General features: G+C 41.9%; 1 protein-coding gene across 1 annotated transcript; it reads left to right on the plus strand.

The window, feature by feature from the left end:
* The first annotated feature begins 487 nt into the window (after nt 1–487).
* Nucleotides 488–16,724, plus strand: myo5c (myosin VC). The gene is made up of 40 exons (XM_086108267.1): nt 488–620; nt 885–995; nt 1,081–1,252; nt 1,338–1,482; nt 2,765–2,921; nt 3,002–3,145; nt 3,214–3,295; nt 3,389–3,496; nt 3,582–3,688; nt 4,757–5,022; nt 5,104–5,185; nt 5,268–5,408; nt 5,497–5,619; nt 5,983–6,066; nt 6,182–6,313; nt 6,386–6,483; nt 6,578–6,664; nt 6,740–6,851; nt 6,941–7,152; nt 7,242–7,407; nt 7,493–7,639; nt 7,713–7,877; nt 9,829–9,922; nt 9,998–10,061; nt 10,135–10,409; nt 10,484–10,547; nt 10,646–10,726; nt 10,826–11,006; nt 11,098–11,191; nt 11,282–11,345; nt 11,424–11,592; nt 11,666–11,750; nt 11,836–11,931; nt 12,281–12,435; nt 12,624–12,713; nt 12,806–12,956; nt 13,041–13,326; nt 14,682–14,856; nt 14,922–15,002; nt 15,090–16,724. The coding sequence occupies exons 1-40, from the start codon at nt 594–596 to the stop codon at nt 15,240–15,242; spliced, it is 5,226 nt and encodes a 1,741-aa protein (XP_085964393.1). The 5' UTR covers nt 488–593; the 3' UTR covers nt 15,243–16,724.
* The last annotated feature ends 281 nt before the right edge of the window (nt 16,725–17,005 follow it).

The raw sequence follows: 17,005 nt of genomic DNA on the forward strand, positions 1-17,005 counted from the left end.
GTGAAGGTACTTTTTGTCCCCGTGTGAATTGAATTAAACTTCCTGTTACTTTCTGTTAATCTCCCAAGAAGCTTTTATGGTATTTGTATCCGGATTCTTTCGCTTTGGATCCTTGAACAAACGAGCGCGCGTCACAAGACAGGTGGGTGGAGTCTTATGTCACAGAAGCAACAGGTGAGAGGCTCCCGCAGGCAAAATCAAGCTAGCAAGGAGGAGAAGATACTACCCAGCGGTGTAAAACTCTGCTTTTTCAAAATAAAATTAGACAAATTAAGCATTGCCAAATAGAATATTTCAGTTGCTAACCATTCCACACTTAAAATCCATTCATGAATTGAACGCCGATTAAATACGATTGCACGCTGATAAATCCAATGGAGGAAAAACAATTTTACATGAAATCAAATTAGTTCTCCACTTATTTTGACAAGCCAACCGGACATGCTATTTCGTTCCTACCTTAAATTATGATTTTTTTTTTGTAATAGTTGAGTTAACCCAGGGACCAAAAAATGTCGGGCACTTCGGAAGTGCAATTTAGATGATGAAAACATTTTTTTCGACATTAGGGTTTACAACAATAACGCTAAAACATGGCGTTGATTCAGCTATACACGCGGGTAAGAAAAAACTACAAATTATTACGCCATGTCGCAAATTATGTGTTTATAATACTACTAAAAAGACATATGGTTACTTTGTAAATCATTTTGGAAAGCAAAAATGCTCTGGCAAATTAACTATCACTGTATATATACTGTCACACAACAACCAATATGTTATTTTCAGTCTTATGCAAGTGCAAGTAAAGGGAAAATCTTTAAAGTGGGAAATATCGACATGTTACAAATGTTTTAAGGTGTAACTTTGCATTTACACTCTAGTACAACAGAGTGTGGATTCCAGATGCTGAACATGTGTGGAAATCAGCAGAGATCCTGAGAGATTTCCATTATGGAGATGATTGTTTACAACTGCTACTGGAAAATAGCACAGTAAGTGAAATTGACAACATTCATAAACACATGTTGTTGAATAACATAACTAGACACATACATGAACTTTATCTCTTTCTCAAAGGAGCACAAGTACATCGTTGACTCGTCGCCACCAGAACTCCCTCCTCTTCGCAACCCGGACATCTTAGTTGGGGAGAATGATCTCACTGCGCTCAGCTACCTCCATGAACCTGCTGTCCTGCACAACCTTAAAGTGCGCTTTCTGGAATCCAGAATCATCTACACCTACTGTGGTAGGCGCAGAAGGAATGCTTTGTTTCACTTGTGTTAGCTCTGAGGTGTCGTTTTCACCTGGCTTGTCTTGTCTCCCCTCTGCAGGCATCATCCTGGTGGCGTTGAATCCCTACAAGCAGCTTCATATCTACGGAGATGCAATCATTCACGCATACTCTGGTCAGAACATGGGCAACATGGATCCTCATATATTTGCAGTGGCAGAGGAGGCTTACAAACAGCTGGCCAGGTGAACAAGAGCACAGACGAGGAATTTTAACAAAATGTGTTATCAACTAACTTGGCAAAATATGGAATAACATGACAAAACAAGACCCCCCACCCAAAAAAAAAATTACATTACTTTTCATGAGAATCTAAATAGAGCACCGGTGTGAAACCCAAGCCCCGGGGACCAGATCCGGCCCACAACATCATTTTATATATCCCGCAAAGGCATATCATGTGTCGACTTCATGTTTCTTGCAAATTAGGGGTGTTCACACGGCAACTTTTACTCCGGTGCAGCACCGAGGCTGCACCCATAGAGTGTTCACGCGTACAAAGTTACACCGGTGTAGCCCCTGAAAACAGCTTAAATCGGAGCAAATTTAACCCTGCTCAAGGAGGTGGTTTAAAAATTTACTCCGGAGTAAATGCTCGTTTGCGGGGCAGCACCGATATAAAATAGGACGTGTGAACGCTACGGGGGTAGACTCGCTACGACACATGAGAAGAGTTGATTACATACGGGTATTGAATGTGTTGCTTACGTGTGAACGCCCCACAAAATTTGCACCAGTGTAAGATATATCGCAACAAAATACCCTACGTATTTTGTTGCGATATATCTTACACCGATGCAGATGTGCAGCACTGATGCAGATGTGTGCCGTGTGAACACCCCTATTGTCCTCACCTAACAACTCTGAGATATGGGCTGAAAACTATTGCATTTAAAATGTAATTAAAAACTGTACTTAAATATTTGTAAAAATATTCACATTACATATAGCTCTACTGTAAAAAGTTAAATACAACTGAATTATACTGTGCTTGAAGAGTACAAAATGTACTGTGCATAAAAGTTTAACCAGGTTGTATCTGTTTGATTATATTGTTTTAAATGTTGTTTGTATTTAATGTATGTTTTTTTTTCCCCCACTACTGATACTCTTGCCACACTTCTCCACTCAGTTACATTGATTATCGTATTGGTACAACAAATTTAATGGGTCTTAAGAGTTTTACACATGGTGGAGTGTTGGTTGCCCTTAAGTAAATACAGTATATGAAACTGGTCAACTTTTATGTGGATGTATTCATCTGTCGAGATCCACTATGAAAGAATACATAGCCATTATTAAAAACTGAAATTGTTATTAAACACAGGCCAATGAAAACTAAGTTTGCAGATCATATATATATATATATATATATATATATATATATATATGTATATATATATATGTATATAAATTGTTATTATTATTGTTTTTTTTTTTCTCACAGTTCTTTGTTGTCTTGACCAGAAACCACAAGAACCAATCCATCATCATCAGTGGAGAGTCTGGAGCTGGTAAAACAGTGTCCGCTCGGTATGCTATGAGGTATTTTGCTGTTGTCAGCAAATCTGGCAGCAAGACCCAAGTTGAAGACAAGGTTCTGGCATCCAATCCCATAACAGAGGTAACAAACGCTTTGGTCATGTTCAGTCAATGTCACGGTGATGATGGCTGATATATCAAACTTGCTTGACTTTCTCTCAGGCCATTGGGAACGCAAAGACGATCAGGAACGACAACAGCAGCCGTTTTGGGAAATTCACTGAGATCAGTTTTGACAATAGGTATCGAATAATTGGTGCAAACATGAGGACTTACCTGTTGGAGAAATCCAGAGTTGTTTTCCAGGTAAACAACTGGATATTCTGGTTAATTATCCTCCTACTGTCTCACATATGTGACGTTGTTGCTTTCAGGCTGAGTCTGAGCGGAACTATCACATATTTTACCAACTGTGCGCCTGTGCGCATCTGCCACAGTTCAAGGCACTGAAACTGAGTACGTTTGTGAAGGTTTGAGACAGAATCTCTAAGTTTTGTACGTTTGTCCATATATGTAATGTTTAGGTTTTGTTTTTGTTTTTTTCTGCAGTGAGTGCAGATGAGTTCCACTACACAGGCATGGGTGGCGATATCATAATTGAAGGTGTGGATGACAGGAAAGGCATGGAGGAGACTCAGCAGACCTTTTCACTTTTGGGTAAAGCATGCTTTCGATGGAGTCAAATTTATTAGTGCACAACAGTGCTGCATAATATTCACACGACCTCTTTGTGGTTGTTTAGGGCTGAAGGAGGACTTTCAGTCTGATGTTTTCAAAGTTCTTGCAGCCATTCTCCATCTGGGAAATGTGGAAATTAAGAGCTCCGGGGATGATCGGTCGTCCATTTCTGTGAGTCTTGTTTGTTTTTTAGGCCTTACCGCGGCGACAACATTAAGGTACACCCGCACAATCCAACGCAAGAGTTGTATTAAAAGCTGGAAATCTGCCTTCACAAATATGCGCGCTTTGGATTTTAACCGTTAAAGAGAGATTTTAATTGCCAACTATTTAAGTAATTTTATATTTTGAAGTGGTTTTGTTTGTTGCACTACAATTTCTTTTTTAACCGAAAATAAGAAACCACATGGCACTTTCACGGTAAACACAGTGACCAGTAACCTGGTTTTATTTTAGTTACTTTTAGTAGGCCTTGACTAGGGTTGGACAACTTAAATGCTGGAGGGGGCCACAATTTTTCACCAGTGCTCCGGAGGGTCCACATAGGACCACGCACTTCCTAACCAGATGTTCGACAACAATGCTGTTTTACATACATGTATATGTCCAGATACATTCTCTTAAGATACTGCATATCATTTTTGATAGCACATTTTTGAGGGTATGTATCAAAGATCTACTACCCTAACCCAACAACAATGGGTTTGAAGTAAACACCAAAATAGCCACATACCATCCCCCCACCGTGGAAAGGGCTCGCCTGTATTAGAAAAAAAATACCATTAAAGGATCACACAAAACTGCTGAACAAGAAACTGACATTAAGTGCAAGAACTCATTTTGTACTGTGTCTTTTTTCTTCACAAAAATCAACACTCAACATTTTATTATTGATGTACTGTGTTTGTCCTGTATATCATTTCAATCCTACCCCCCACCCACGTTTTACTATTGGTCAGTATAATCACCGATGTAAGCGCAACTAAGACTGGTCAGCCAATGCCACACATAATTCAAAAAAGGATTTCTAAAAATTCTAAACCTTGGCCACTACTCCTCTGTACAGTAGTTGTTAAACTACAACCACTACAATAAGCAAAATGGCATTCAAATTAAAAATTGTATTCATGCTTATCATCTTTGAAAATGTATATGTTGTTCTCCATTGGATCAGTTTGTGAGGGTGTACCTAATGATGTGAACTGTTTTACAATTGTTGTCTTTTTTATTGACTTTCAGAACAGCGATTCACATCTGCACATCGTCTGTGAGTTGTTGGCTGTGCGTGCAGACGACTTAGTGCGTTGGCTGTGCAATCGGAGGCTTGTCCTGGTGGCCGAGACGGTGGTGAAACCGTTGCCCAAAGACCGTGCAGTGAATTCCAGAGATGCTCTCGCCAAACGAACCTATGCTCATTTGTTTAACTGCGTTATTAACAGGATCAACAAAGCACTGCAGGTCCCAGGGAAGCAACATGCTTTCATAGGGGTGCTGGACATTTATGGGTAAGGGGGGAAAAAAGCGTTCTTCTGATTTTCTATCTTTTGATGATTTCTTCATCTCAACTTTCATTATGTGCTCCTCAGCTTTGAGACGTTTGACATCAACAGCTTTGAGCAGTTTTGTATCAACTATGCCAATGAAAAGCTTCAGCAGCAGTTTAACTTGGTTTGTATCACCCAAACTAGCACAAAACCCGATACACTCCTCTTGATGGAGGACCTATTCATGTTTTTCTTTTTCTATCCAGCATGTGTTCAAACTGGAACAAGAGGAGTACATGAAAGAAGACATTCCATGGACGTTAATAGATTTCTATGACAATCAGCCAGTCATTGACTTGATTGAAGCCAAAATGGGAATCCTGGACTTGCTTGATGAAGAGTGTTTGGTACAAAAGACTTTTCAGTCACTACGATTAATGGGTGCTTAGTTTTTCAATCACTGGTCCTCAAATACAAATATGCTATTTTCTTTAGTTTCCTCAAGGCACCGATCAAAGTTGGCTCCAAAAACTGTCCAACTATCTGAACAGCAATCCTTTGTTTGAGTTGCCTAAGCTGTCAAATGAGACCTTTATCATTCAACACTTTGCAGACAAGGTACAGAACACATCCACACCTATTGCACCACACGATGAGCATTAGAATTATTGTAAAAAGGGTGAGAGAGGGTACTTCCTCGCCAAATTCATTCAGGAATATCTTGATGGACTTTGCTTTGTGAACTGGCATACAGTCGTGTTCGGGCCAAAAGGCAACTTGCGCAAAGTCTTCCAAACACATTGGAGGGATACATTTTTCCCAAATGTCTTGGTAAAGAATTAAGATTCACAAGATAACTCGTCAAATTCCTGATTAATTAATCAAGAGTTGTGTCCAAATAGGACACATTTGGTACACTACACTCATCAAAGGAGTGTAGTGTACCATGATTTATTTTTCTTTCATCTTGCCGCTTAACAGGTGGAGTATCAGTGCAAAGGTTTTCTTGAGAAGAACCGAGATACTCTTTATGAAGAACTGGTAGATGTTTTGAAAGCCAGTAAGGTAAACAAAGTTTTATGAACGTAAGAATACTGTACGTATCAACAACAAATCTTAGAGTGCAACCTTTGTTTTTCTCAGACTAACATATTTCTCTTCTTCTCGTCCCTATCATCAGTTCGCCTTTCTGGCCAAATTTTTTCAAGAGGAGGGGCAGAGTGTTCCGAACATGAAAGGTATCAAAGTGAAGCCGGCCAAGCCTGGTGTGAAATCAGCCAATAAACAGCTGAGGGCCTCAGTTGGAGATAAGGTAGACATGTCAAAGTTGACTTAGTAGTTTGGGTCATGTTTTTGTGTCTATGCTGACACATTGTGATTGTAGTTCTGCAGCTCTCTCTCGCTGCTGATGGAGACACTGAATGCTACGACCCCTCACTATGTGCGTTGTATTAAGCCAAATGATGAAAAGCTGCCATTTGAGTAAGTACTTGTAAATACTTACATAAGTAAAGCTCTATTTCCTAGTTAGAAGCTTTTTTTTTTTTTTTTTGAGCAAGTGATTTTTTATTTTCAGATACGATTCCGGGAGGGTGGTGCAACAGCTGCGGGCCTGTGGAGTGCTTGAAACAATTCGTATCAGTGCCCAAAGTTACCCTTCAAGGTGCTTTGACTACCGGTAGATATCAGTAAATGACAAAATGTCACCGAATCCAACGCAAATATGTTTGGTTTTCAGGTGGACCTACTTTGAGTTTTACAGCCGCTACAATGTCCTAATGACCAATGAGGAGTCCAGCCTCGATGACAAGACACAGACATGCAAATATGTGCTTCAGAGGTTGATTCAGGTGGCTTCGTTGTTTCTGTCTCTATTGACAAATTGACAAATGTCTCTCTTGACCACTTTGTTGTGTTTTCTCCACGGCTCTGTTTTCAGGACCCAAACCAGTACAAGTTTGGTCGCACAAAGATCTTCCTTCGAGCTGGTCAAGTCGCATATTTAGAAAAGCTGCGTCTGGACCGACTGAGAGCGGCTTGCATTACCATTCAGAAATACGTCCGTGGGTGGAACCAGAGAAGGAAATACCAACGCTTGAGGCAGGCAGCCATCCTGATTCAACAGTACGTCCGTGGCAAGAGGACTGTACGGTGAGTAGCTTTCAGCAATGGCTCAAAATCTTGAGTTTCTGAGGTCAAATATCCACACAATTTGTGTTGTTTCGTTTGTGAAACCACAGTAAAGCGGTGAGCGCAGCAAACCTGAAGCAGGGCTGGTCAGCAGTGGTCATTCAAAGGTACTGGAGAGGCTTCCGCATACAGAAGAGCTATCAAACGGTACGCTTGGCCATCATCACCATCCAAGCTTTCACACGAGGTTGGCTGGCCCGTAAATCCTATTCCCAGGTCTGTAACTTTAGCCTACTTGGCAGTATTTGTCAAGCCACGGAATCGAACTTAGGCGTTAAACGGCATCATCGTCTTCGCTCAGCTTGTGGAAGCACGCAAGGCGTTGGTGCTGCAGAAGTACGCCAGAGCATGGCTGGCTCGGCGACGTTTTAAAGCCATGCGTCAACTGGTGCATCAGGTTCAACTGTCCTTCAGGGTACAGCAGCTCCGAAAGAAGAATGAGGAGCAGGTAAATGTCGTCTCACGGCCCATCGTCCAGCCCTTGGAGAAGACGTAACCTAATCCCTGATCCTTAATCCCAGAGTAAAGAGAACTGCGGTTTGGTGGAAAGACTGACGAGTTTGGCCAACTCCCATTCACAAGCCATGGACAGGCTGCATGCTCTGGAGACACAGCTGGAAAAATCAGCTATCCAGAAGGCATCGTTGGCAGCAAGAGAGAAGAAAGCCAAAGAAGATGCTTCTCTGGTCAGTCAGTTTTGATTGTAGACTCAATGTGACTGGACAACATCGGATTTGGCCTAGATCCCTAAAATCTTTAGAGCTTTTTTCTTCAGCCTTCTACAAGCAATCAAAAAAGTAACAGTTAGTACTCAACATATTCCACTACATTTTAAATACCGATATACCGTCAATGTTAACGCCAAAAGCATTGCAGTGTGCGCCCCACAGTCCACAAATCCTTTGTGCACATTGTGTCTGCAATCATCAATCCAAAACAGCAAAAAATACAAGCAATGCAAATATCAAGTACGAACATGGGTGAATGAAGCACCCATAATGGCTCATCCTGTGTGAAAATCAAAGACAACTGTTCTGAGGAGAATGACCAAGCTCCTCTGAGAAAGAAGACGGACATCCCAACCAGGGACAGGCAACCCGAAATCCAAGTATTTGCCACCTATCCTTTCGACAATGACCACAAACAAAGACTGGAGGTTCTCTTTTGGTGAAGTGCAAGACCACGCAAGATTCAAGGGAGCCTTATCAAGTCAAGTCCAACTTTATTGTCAAATGCGCTGTATGTGCAACATACAGCACAGATGAAACCAGATAACAAGACAACAAGAGGAGCCGCTGCGGGTGCCCACGCCGCCATCAAAAGAACAGTTAACATAAAATGACAAAATAATATAACACAACAACATCACCCCTGCTTGCTGAGCATCCTTTTAAAGTCTGTGCTGGACAAGTGGCACTAACAACTGAGACTACTTCCTGCCAGGATGTGATAAACGATGGACTGCATTAATAGCTTGCGCCTGCATTCAGTAGGACTGATGGAACGGGGTCGTCACCGGAACCTTGACTGCATTCCTGCAAAGCCTCCATCAGAAGTTTGCTCCGCAAGCATCTGTCTACCAGCCATAAATACACTGATACACTTCCAGCCCAGTCACTCGGCTACTTACTACTTGTGCTTGTTGGCATCATGACTTCAATCTGTCATGCAGTCAGAAATGCATGAAAGCTTCTGCAGTTTTTGGAAGGAAACGAAAATGGCGGTTGGCGAGGTCCAACCCTACCTACAAGTTCATACCTGATGGTAAACTGAAAGCAAGTTGCTGCTAAGTGATGTCAACACATTTATTTTAGGCAGCCCCAACAGCAAATTTAAGAGTGTTAGAATCTACAGGTCGGCATCGGTTTTTGCAAGGGCAGCATTTGTGTCTGCAAATTCCTCATTCCTCACAATATTTCAGTTGACTTGCATTTAAAGACCTCATTTGGGAGTTGCAAAAGCACTGCATTTGTAGGCACTGAAGAAAAAGCGACTGAGTGAAATATAGCCTGCTGGTGCAGCCAATTTCTTATGGCCTTGGCTGAACCTTTCGGGGTACTTGACGTCGCCTGGCTTTACGTCCGAATTTAGTGTGGTAAAAGCAGAGCCTGGTCTGAGCCTCTCACTGTTCAAAAGGTGAAACACAAACATGTAATGTACCAAAACCACATAGTAACACTGTGTTAGATCAGTGGTGCTATCCCAGAGTGCCAGCCAAGGCTGAAGTTCCCCAAACTTAGGCAGTTGAAGTAAAAGGACTTTGTCTGTCATATTGATAAAATTATGTCAGCAAAGTAACACGTGACGCTATGAAGAAGCACCTATTAAATGTGGATGTGCCAGGATATCAATATAAATAGCTTTTCGATAATTATCCAACCATAGTAGTTGATCAAGCAAGCTCTGGTTAGTTGGTGAATCCTTCTCAGCATCGCGCTGGCTGGAATTCACAACTGATTTTGTAAAACTTGTTCTATAGCTACGCGGAAACTGACTTGTATCTGAGCTAAGATGCCTGACGTAAATGGGGTAAAACATCATAAAAGCGCAAGCTAGTCAATGGGCGCTCCTCAATGATGTCTGCCGCAATTTTAATTTTCTGCTCTTTAAATCATTCATCTTGTCTTTGCGCTACAGAAATTGACTGATCTTCAAAGTGAAGTTGATGGGTTAATCATTAAAAAACAGACCATGGAGAAAACGTTTGAAGCTTCCGCTAAACAGCATCAAGGTACGAAGGGTCCATCTATTCCACACAGTCTATCCTTTTATGTATTTGTATCAAATATTTGACATTGTCCAACAGAAAAGTTTGATCAAATAAAGATGACTCTACTGGAAGAGAAAGAAAATCAAGCAAGGCTTCGAAAGTAGGATAACAAAAAACCCTTTCGTAATATGTTGCAGTAGTAATTAAGGACTAATGGGATTTCCTCTCTTCAGAATCGCTGAGAACAACCTTGACATCCAGAGAGAGGAACACGAGAAGGAGCTGGCAATCCTGAAAGAAGAGCTCAGGAGGCTGAAGGACGAGAGAGTCAGTCTTAAGATGAAGTTGGAAGACAGCGAACAAATGAGCGCCGACCTGCAGGATCAAGTGGCCCAGCTCACCAAGCACGTCAAGGTCATTCCTGAGCTCCGCAGGGACCTCAGCAACCTCCAGAATCAAAAGCAAACCATAGACCGAAAGATGAAGCAGCAGTCTGAAGAAGCGAGAGGTATCGCTGATATTTCAAGATCTCGAATTCAAAACAAATGCAGCATTGTTGTGATTCTAATGTTTGTTTTTCAGCTAAACTGCACGATATTTCAAAAGTACTCTCAGGAAGCGTTGTTAAAGAAGAGGTGCTTCTGGGGTAATTGATTATTTAAATTCTCCCTTTTTCTCTTTTTTTTTTGGTTGGTTTTTTTTTGGGATAATGTCATTGAATTGTCTGTTATTGTGCTCCTGAAGGATAACTGCAGATTATTCTGAGAAGACATATGAAGCTGAAGACCTTCTGGCTGCCTTTAATGGTCTCGAGAAAGCTACCAGGTCTGTTTAGTGACTGCCACAGTCATCATCCTTCCACATGGCCACTGTGAGGAAAAAAAGGTGTACTCAGTGTGACCTGTTTGACATTATTTTTGGTAGAACGCTGGAGAACCACCGCAAGGAGCAGAAGGAAATCTATGAGACTCAAATAGAAGGCTTGAGACTGAAAGTGGATTACCTTCAAAATGAGAACAGCAGCCTGCAAACTTTTTTTACGGAGAAAAATAACATGAATGAGAACATTCGCCAAGAGGTGATCCGGCTGAGCAGCGAAAACGCCGTAAGTTTGAGTGTTCTTTTGAGATTATTATATATTGAATGCAAAATCATTTTTGTGTCGTCTTTTGGTCACTTGATCTGTATGTTGTCAGGTAATACCTGAGCTGAAAGTTCAGATTTCAGAGCTGCAAAGACAAAAACATGAGTGTGAGGTTCTTGTAGAAGAGCAGAGAAAAGAGTTAGAGGGTGAGTTTAATTCTGGCTAGTGGTTGTTTGAATTGAACATTTTGCTTTTGCTTGTAACTTTGTTCACTTTTTTTTGTTGCACTTTTCAAGAAAAAGCAGATGAGATTAAAAATACTCTTCAAAAGAAGGTGGAAGAAGAGAGTTCAAAGTGCAGGTGAAATATTCAGATTGGAGTCGGATGTTTCGATCATCCTGTCACTATCCTTGACTTCGTTCTTTTGATTCCTTCCAGGAACTTTGAGGATCAAACTCAGGTGCTGGAGGAGGCAAAGACGACTCTTCAAGGTCAAATAAAAGACCTTCAAGAGGAGACTGATCACCTGAGCAGGCAACTGCAGATGGAGAGAGATGCCAAGATCCGACTGAGACTAGAAGCCGCCGAGTTATCTTCTAGAAATTTGGTACGTAACTAGATGTTAAACCTGACGGGTTACAGTACCGGCCAGTGTACCTCAAGCTCTGCTTTTCTTAAAGGACTTTGAGGAGCAACTTGACCAGAAGGAAAGAGTCATTAAACAATTAGAGAATCAAATGATAAGCCTTGAAACAGCACAAAAAGGTACCCTGCCTCTCGTTTACAGGTTTCATGTAGAATAAATACAGTCAGGTCAACTGTGGTTTCAATGATCTCTTGTGTCACACAGCCCAGAAAACATCTTCACCTGTTCCCAAACACTATCTTGGAATGTTGGAGTACAACCCACAGGATGAACCTCGACTCATTCAAAACCTTATTTTAGGTATTTTCTTTTTCTTTATTTATGTGTAAAAGTCAAGCATTGAAGAGATCCAGATTCAGGATTATTTTTTATGAATCATCTATAAGAGACAGATGCATTTATGAATTGCATCGCTATATTGACATAGCAGAAATAAACACGGTGATGTCATGTGAATAGTGGTACCTGGAAGTCCTGTCAGAAAAATAACATCAGCATCGAAAAACAAGAGACAAGATTTTCATTTCGTTACTAAGACACACAAAAGTCCGATTGACTGTGGCAAACCAACCAAAAACTGGACCGTAACAATGTGCAGATTTTCTTTTTCATTCATTTGTCACCCGTCATTCATTCTTGTCTCTCGCAGACCTGAAGCCCAAAGGTGTGGCGGTCAACATGATTCCTGTTTTGCCAGCTTACATTCTCTTCATGTGCATACGCCATGCTGACTACATGAACAACGAAGACAAACTCCGGTCTTTTATGAATGCGACTATTAGTGCTGTCAAAAAGGTCACCATGGTGAGTTTGAAGTGTGCTCTTTTCAATTCTGATCTACTCTGTCAAATATGTGTTTCTAGATTCATTGCACAATTTTAGCTTTCCCTTACAGTTGTTGGACAACATATTGTGTGCTGTATTGTCATGATGCTAGACTTACTATGGAGAAGCCAATGAATAAAAGTATAAACTGAATGTTCCCATTTCAGACTCACCAGAATGACTTGGCCTTATTGTCCTTCTGGCTGTCCAACATGTACCAGTTGCTCAACTGTCTTAAGCAATACAGCGGAGAAGTGGTAAAGGAACACTTTTTGTCAACCGTATTACAGATAACTGCAGATCTGTTTCACCTCATACCTCATATCTCATATTCTGTCATTCACAAAAGGAGTTCAGCAAGCACAGTACCGCCCGTCAGGTGAACAACTGCTTGCAGAACTTTGATTTGTCAGACCATCAGCAGGTTGTCAGCGACTTGGCCATCTGCATCTACCACCAGTTTATCGCCGCCATGGAAAGAGCTCTCACCCCTGCGATTGGTATCTGACAAAGCAAAACAACAAAACAAAACAAAAACAAAATTGTTTATTAATTCGTACGACTAACTGTGCTTCTCCCCGCAGTGCCCGGTATGTTGGAGCATGAAAGCTTACAGGGCATTTCCAGCATGAAACTAAGGGGCTTCATTAAACGTTCTCGCAAAAACAACGACGACACGGAGACCTACACCATCTCCTTCATCATTCAGCGACTCTCTCACTTCTACAGCAACATGACACAGCACGGCACCGAGCCGCATCTCATTAAACAGGTGGTCAAGCAACTGCTCTTCCACATCGGGGCGACCACCCTCAATAACCTGCTACTGCGAAAAGACATGTGTTCCTGCAGAAAAGGAATGCAAATCAGGTTTGTGTTTGTGTATGTGCAGGAAATTTGTGTGAAATGTAACGAGGGGCGGCCCGGTAGTCCAGTGGTTAGCGCGTCGGCTTCCAGCTCCGGCCTCCCTGTGTGGAGTTTGCATGTTCTCCCCGGGCCTGCGTGGGTTTTCTCCGGGTGCTCCGGTTTCCTCCCACATTCCAAAAACATGCATGGCAGGCTGATTGGTCGCTCTAAATTGTCCCTAGGTGTGAGTGTGGGCGTGGATGGTTGTTCGTCTCTGTGTGCCCTGCGATTGGCTGGCAACTGATTCAGGGTGTCCCCCGCCTACTGCCCGGAGATGGCTGGGATAGGCTCCAGCACCCCCCGCGACCCTAGTGAGGATCAAGCGGTTCGGAAAATGGATGGATGGATGGATGTTAATCACGATCTTAAATGAACTGGATGTTTGTCCATGCACTGCGGCGTTCACATGCTCAAAGCTCTGCTACCACAAGACTCTCCACAAACAACGCAGAAATGCTGCATCACACTTTGTAAACTTGGGCTGAGCAAGTAATCAAATTCAAATCCACATCGCAATAGAGTGGAATGCAATTATCAAATTGCAAAGGCTGCAAATGGGGGGGGGGGGGGGGGGAAATGTGCCTCATTTCCGCTGATAGGCTTTCAATTTTATTTCCATGTATAATTTATTATTTATATAATAATATCTACACTAACACAACTTCAGTTTATTTATAGAGCACTTGAAAAAAAACACCCTTGAAACAAAATGCAGTACATCAAAACCAAACAAACATACGACAAACTAACATAATAATATTTGGAAACGGGCGGCTTGTTGGGTCAGTGGTTAGCGCGTCGACCTCACAGTGCAGAGGTACCGGGTTCAATTCCAGCTCCAGCCTCCCTGTGTGGAGTTTGCATGTTCTCCCCGTGCCTGTGTCGGTTTTCTCCGGGTACTCCGGTTTCCTCCCACATTCCAAAAACATTCATGACAGGCTGATTGAAGACTCAAAATTGCCCCTGGGTGTGAGTGTGAGCGCGGATGGTTGTTCGTCTCTGTGTGCCCTGCGATTGGCTGGCAACTGGTTCAGGGTTTCCCCCGCCTACTGCCCGAAGACAGCTGGGATAGGCTCCAGCACGCCCTGCGGCGTGAAGATAAGCGGATCAGAAAATGGATGGATGGATGGATGGATGGATATTTGGAAACAATAAAAGAGTAAAAAAACAAATTACAGAATCTGAAAGAACAAATCTGAATGTGTGTTTATAGCTAAGGAATAAATATGTGTTGTAAGTCAGGTTTTAAAAATTCTCACAAGAACAGGGTGCTGTGTCCACCAACTACTGTAAGCGTGACAGCAATTGTGCTCTTCCAGATGCAACATCAGCTACCTGGAAGAGTGGCTTCAGGAGAAAGACTTCCAGAGTTGTCATTTTATCGACACTCTGAAGCCGTTGATCGAGGCCGCCTGGCTGCTGCAAGTCAGCAAGTCCACAGATGACGACGCTAAGGCCATCACAGAGAAATGCACTGAGCTCAACACAGTTCAGGTATACCATCCATTTCTGTTCAAGTTTGTCAAACTCAAATGAGTCAATTGAATATTTTCTCACAGATCGTCAAGATTCTGAATTCATACACACCCGTCGACCTTTTTGAGAAGAGGGTGGCTTCATCATTTGTGCGCAAAGTTCAGGTGGGCTCCCATCTAGTGACTTTAAAACAACTGATGTCACGTCCTGGATGCTGGATCTGAAAAGTCTGAATGTTCTCCTTGTTACAGTCACTTCGACAAGATCACGACGGCGCTGCACAGCTGATGACGGATGCACATTATCGTTTCCCGGTTACGTTTCCTTTCTGCGCGTCCTCACAGGCTTTGGAGCTGCTGCAGGTTCCCAGTAGCCTTCACCTGGAATTCCTAACCATGATCTGACCAAGGGCGGCCCGGTGGTCGAGTGTTTAGCGCATCGACCTGACAGTACAGAGGTTGTGGGGTTGATCCTGGCTTCGGCCTTCCTGTGTGGAGTTTGCATGTTCTCCCCGGGCCTGCGTGGGTTTTCTCCGGGTACTCCGGTTTCCTCCCACATTCCAAAAACATGCATGGCAGTCTGATTGAACACTCTAAATTCCCCTGAGGTGTGAGCATAGATGGTTGATTGTCTCTGTGTGCCCTGCGTTTGGCTGACAACTGATTCAGGGTGTCCCCGCCTACTGCTGGAAGACGGCGAGGATACGCTCCAGCACCCAGCGAATCAGAAAATGGATGGATGGATCTGACCCAGAGAGACTTTCAACTTTGTATTCCTAGGCCGAACCTTTAATCACATGGCTTCTGGATATTTGTCATCTGTTTGTATCGTAGGAAATACAGTATATACTAATCACAAAAAAATTGAGACACAAAATTGGACTTTGGATGCAATTTAAGGATGAACCTGAAATATCACTTGTACGGGTGAACCTAATTTGACCTTCTCTCAATGTTTTAAATCCACCTGTTGAAATGTTTCAGAATTTTTGCACAACTTGCTGTTCTCAGACAAGGAGCTGAATCGCAAAATTCACAGCAGGTGTTTGATTCAGTAATTGACCGATAAAGTTCGAAGAACGTCCACTTCTATGCCGACATCTGAGACTCTTCCAGTCTCTCTGCAAGTATTTTGATGCATATTCTTTGAAAGTGCAATATTTGTCTCTCAGTAATATGCAATTTACTGGATATGATTCTTAATGGATTTATTATAAATCAATTCTCTGCATGTTACAAGACTTTGCATATAGATGACAGCATGAAACAGAAGCACATCAGCACAGTCAAATGAGATCCAGTTGTCCTATCTGAGTTGTATCAAAATGATAATTACGAATAACAAACAATGTCAACCCTATAAGCGTATATTTGATCCTAAATGGCGGAGCAGCATATATAAGCAGACAATATAACACTATGCACTGGCATACAGTACCGGTATATTATTTATCTTTTGCGAAAAATGACAAATACTACTGCAGCATACTGAATCAATTGTGAAACTCATCTTCACGTGTGTCTTTATGCCTGTATTATACTGTCCCCAGGTGGCCAATGTGTGTACACACCTGAAAGAGCAGCACAACCTTCATTGAATATAAGCCAAAACTGTTGAATTTGTTACATTCCATTTGCTGATGTTATACCACTTGTATCTTGAGGCACCATAGTATTTACAGTATCCAAATCAAGTAATTACTTAACGAAATAAAATGAGAATAAAATTAATGACCAATATTAGGGGGAAAGTAGCTAAATGATTCCAACAAATATGACAAGACTGTACTCTTAATAATAATGTAAATGATCAATTGCACCGGTCAACATCAAATTTTATGTATCCCTAAATGTGTTTTTGACACTGATTAAAAAAAAAAAGCTTTCCTTTTTTTGTTGATAAGTATAGCTACGTGCATAGCACGACATCCAGCCTGGCATTTTGAAGCAAGACGGAACAAAGGGGCTCCAAGGATTGACTCTTGAGGGACCCCACATGTCATGGCCATCCGATCAGATTCGAAACTTCCCATCATATCACAAATTATTTCTTTCCTCCAAATATGACCTCCACCATTTTTGGACGTTTCCATTTAACCCTACCCAATTTTTCATTATGATGACGATGATGAGGATGAAAATGAAAACTTTATGAGGGCAGATTCAGA

This window comes from Hippocampus guttulatus, chromosome 4 (assembly GCF_054856545.1).
Source record: "Hippocampus guttulatus isolate MCC_2025c chromosome 4, RoL_Hgut_1.0, whole genome shotgun sequence".
In the NCBI taxonomy this organism is placed as follows: domain Eukaryota; kingdom Metazoa; phylum Chordata; class Actinopteri; order Syngnathiformes; family Syngnathidae; genus Hippocampus; species Hippocampus guttulatus.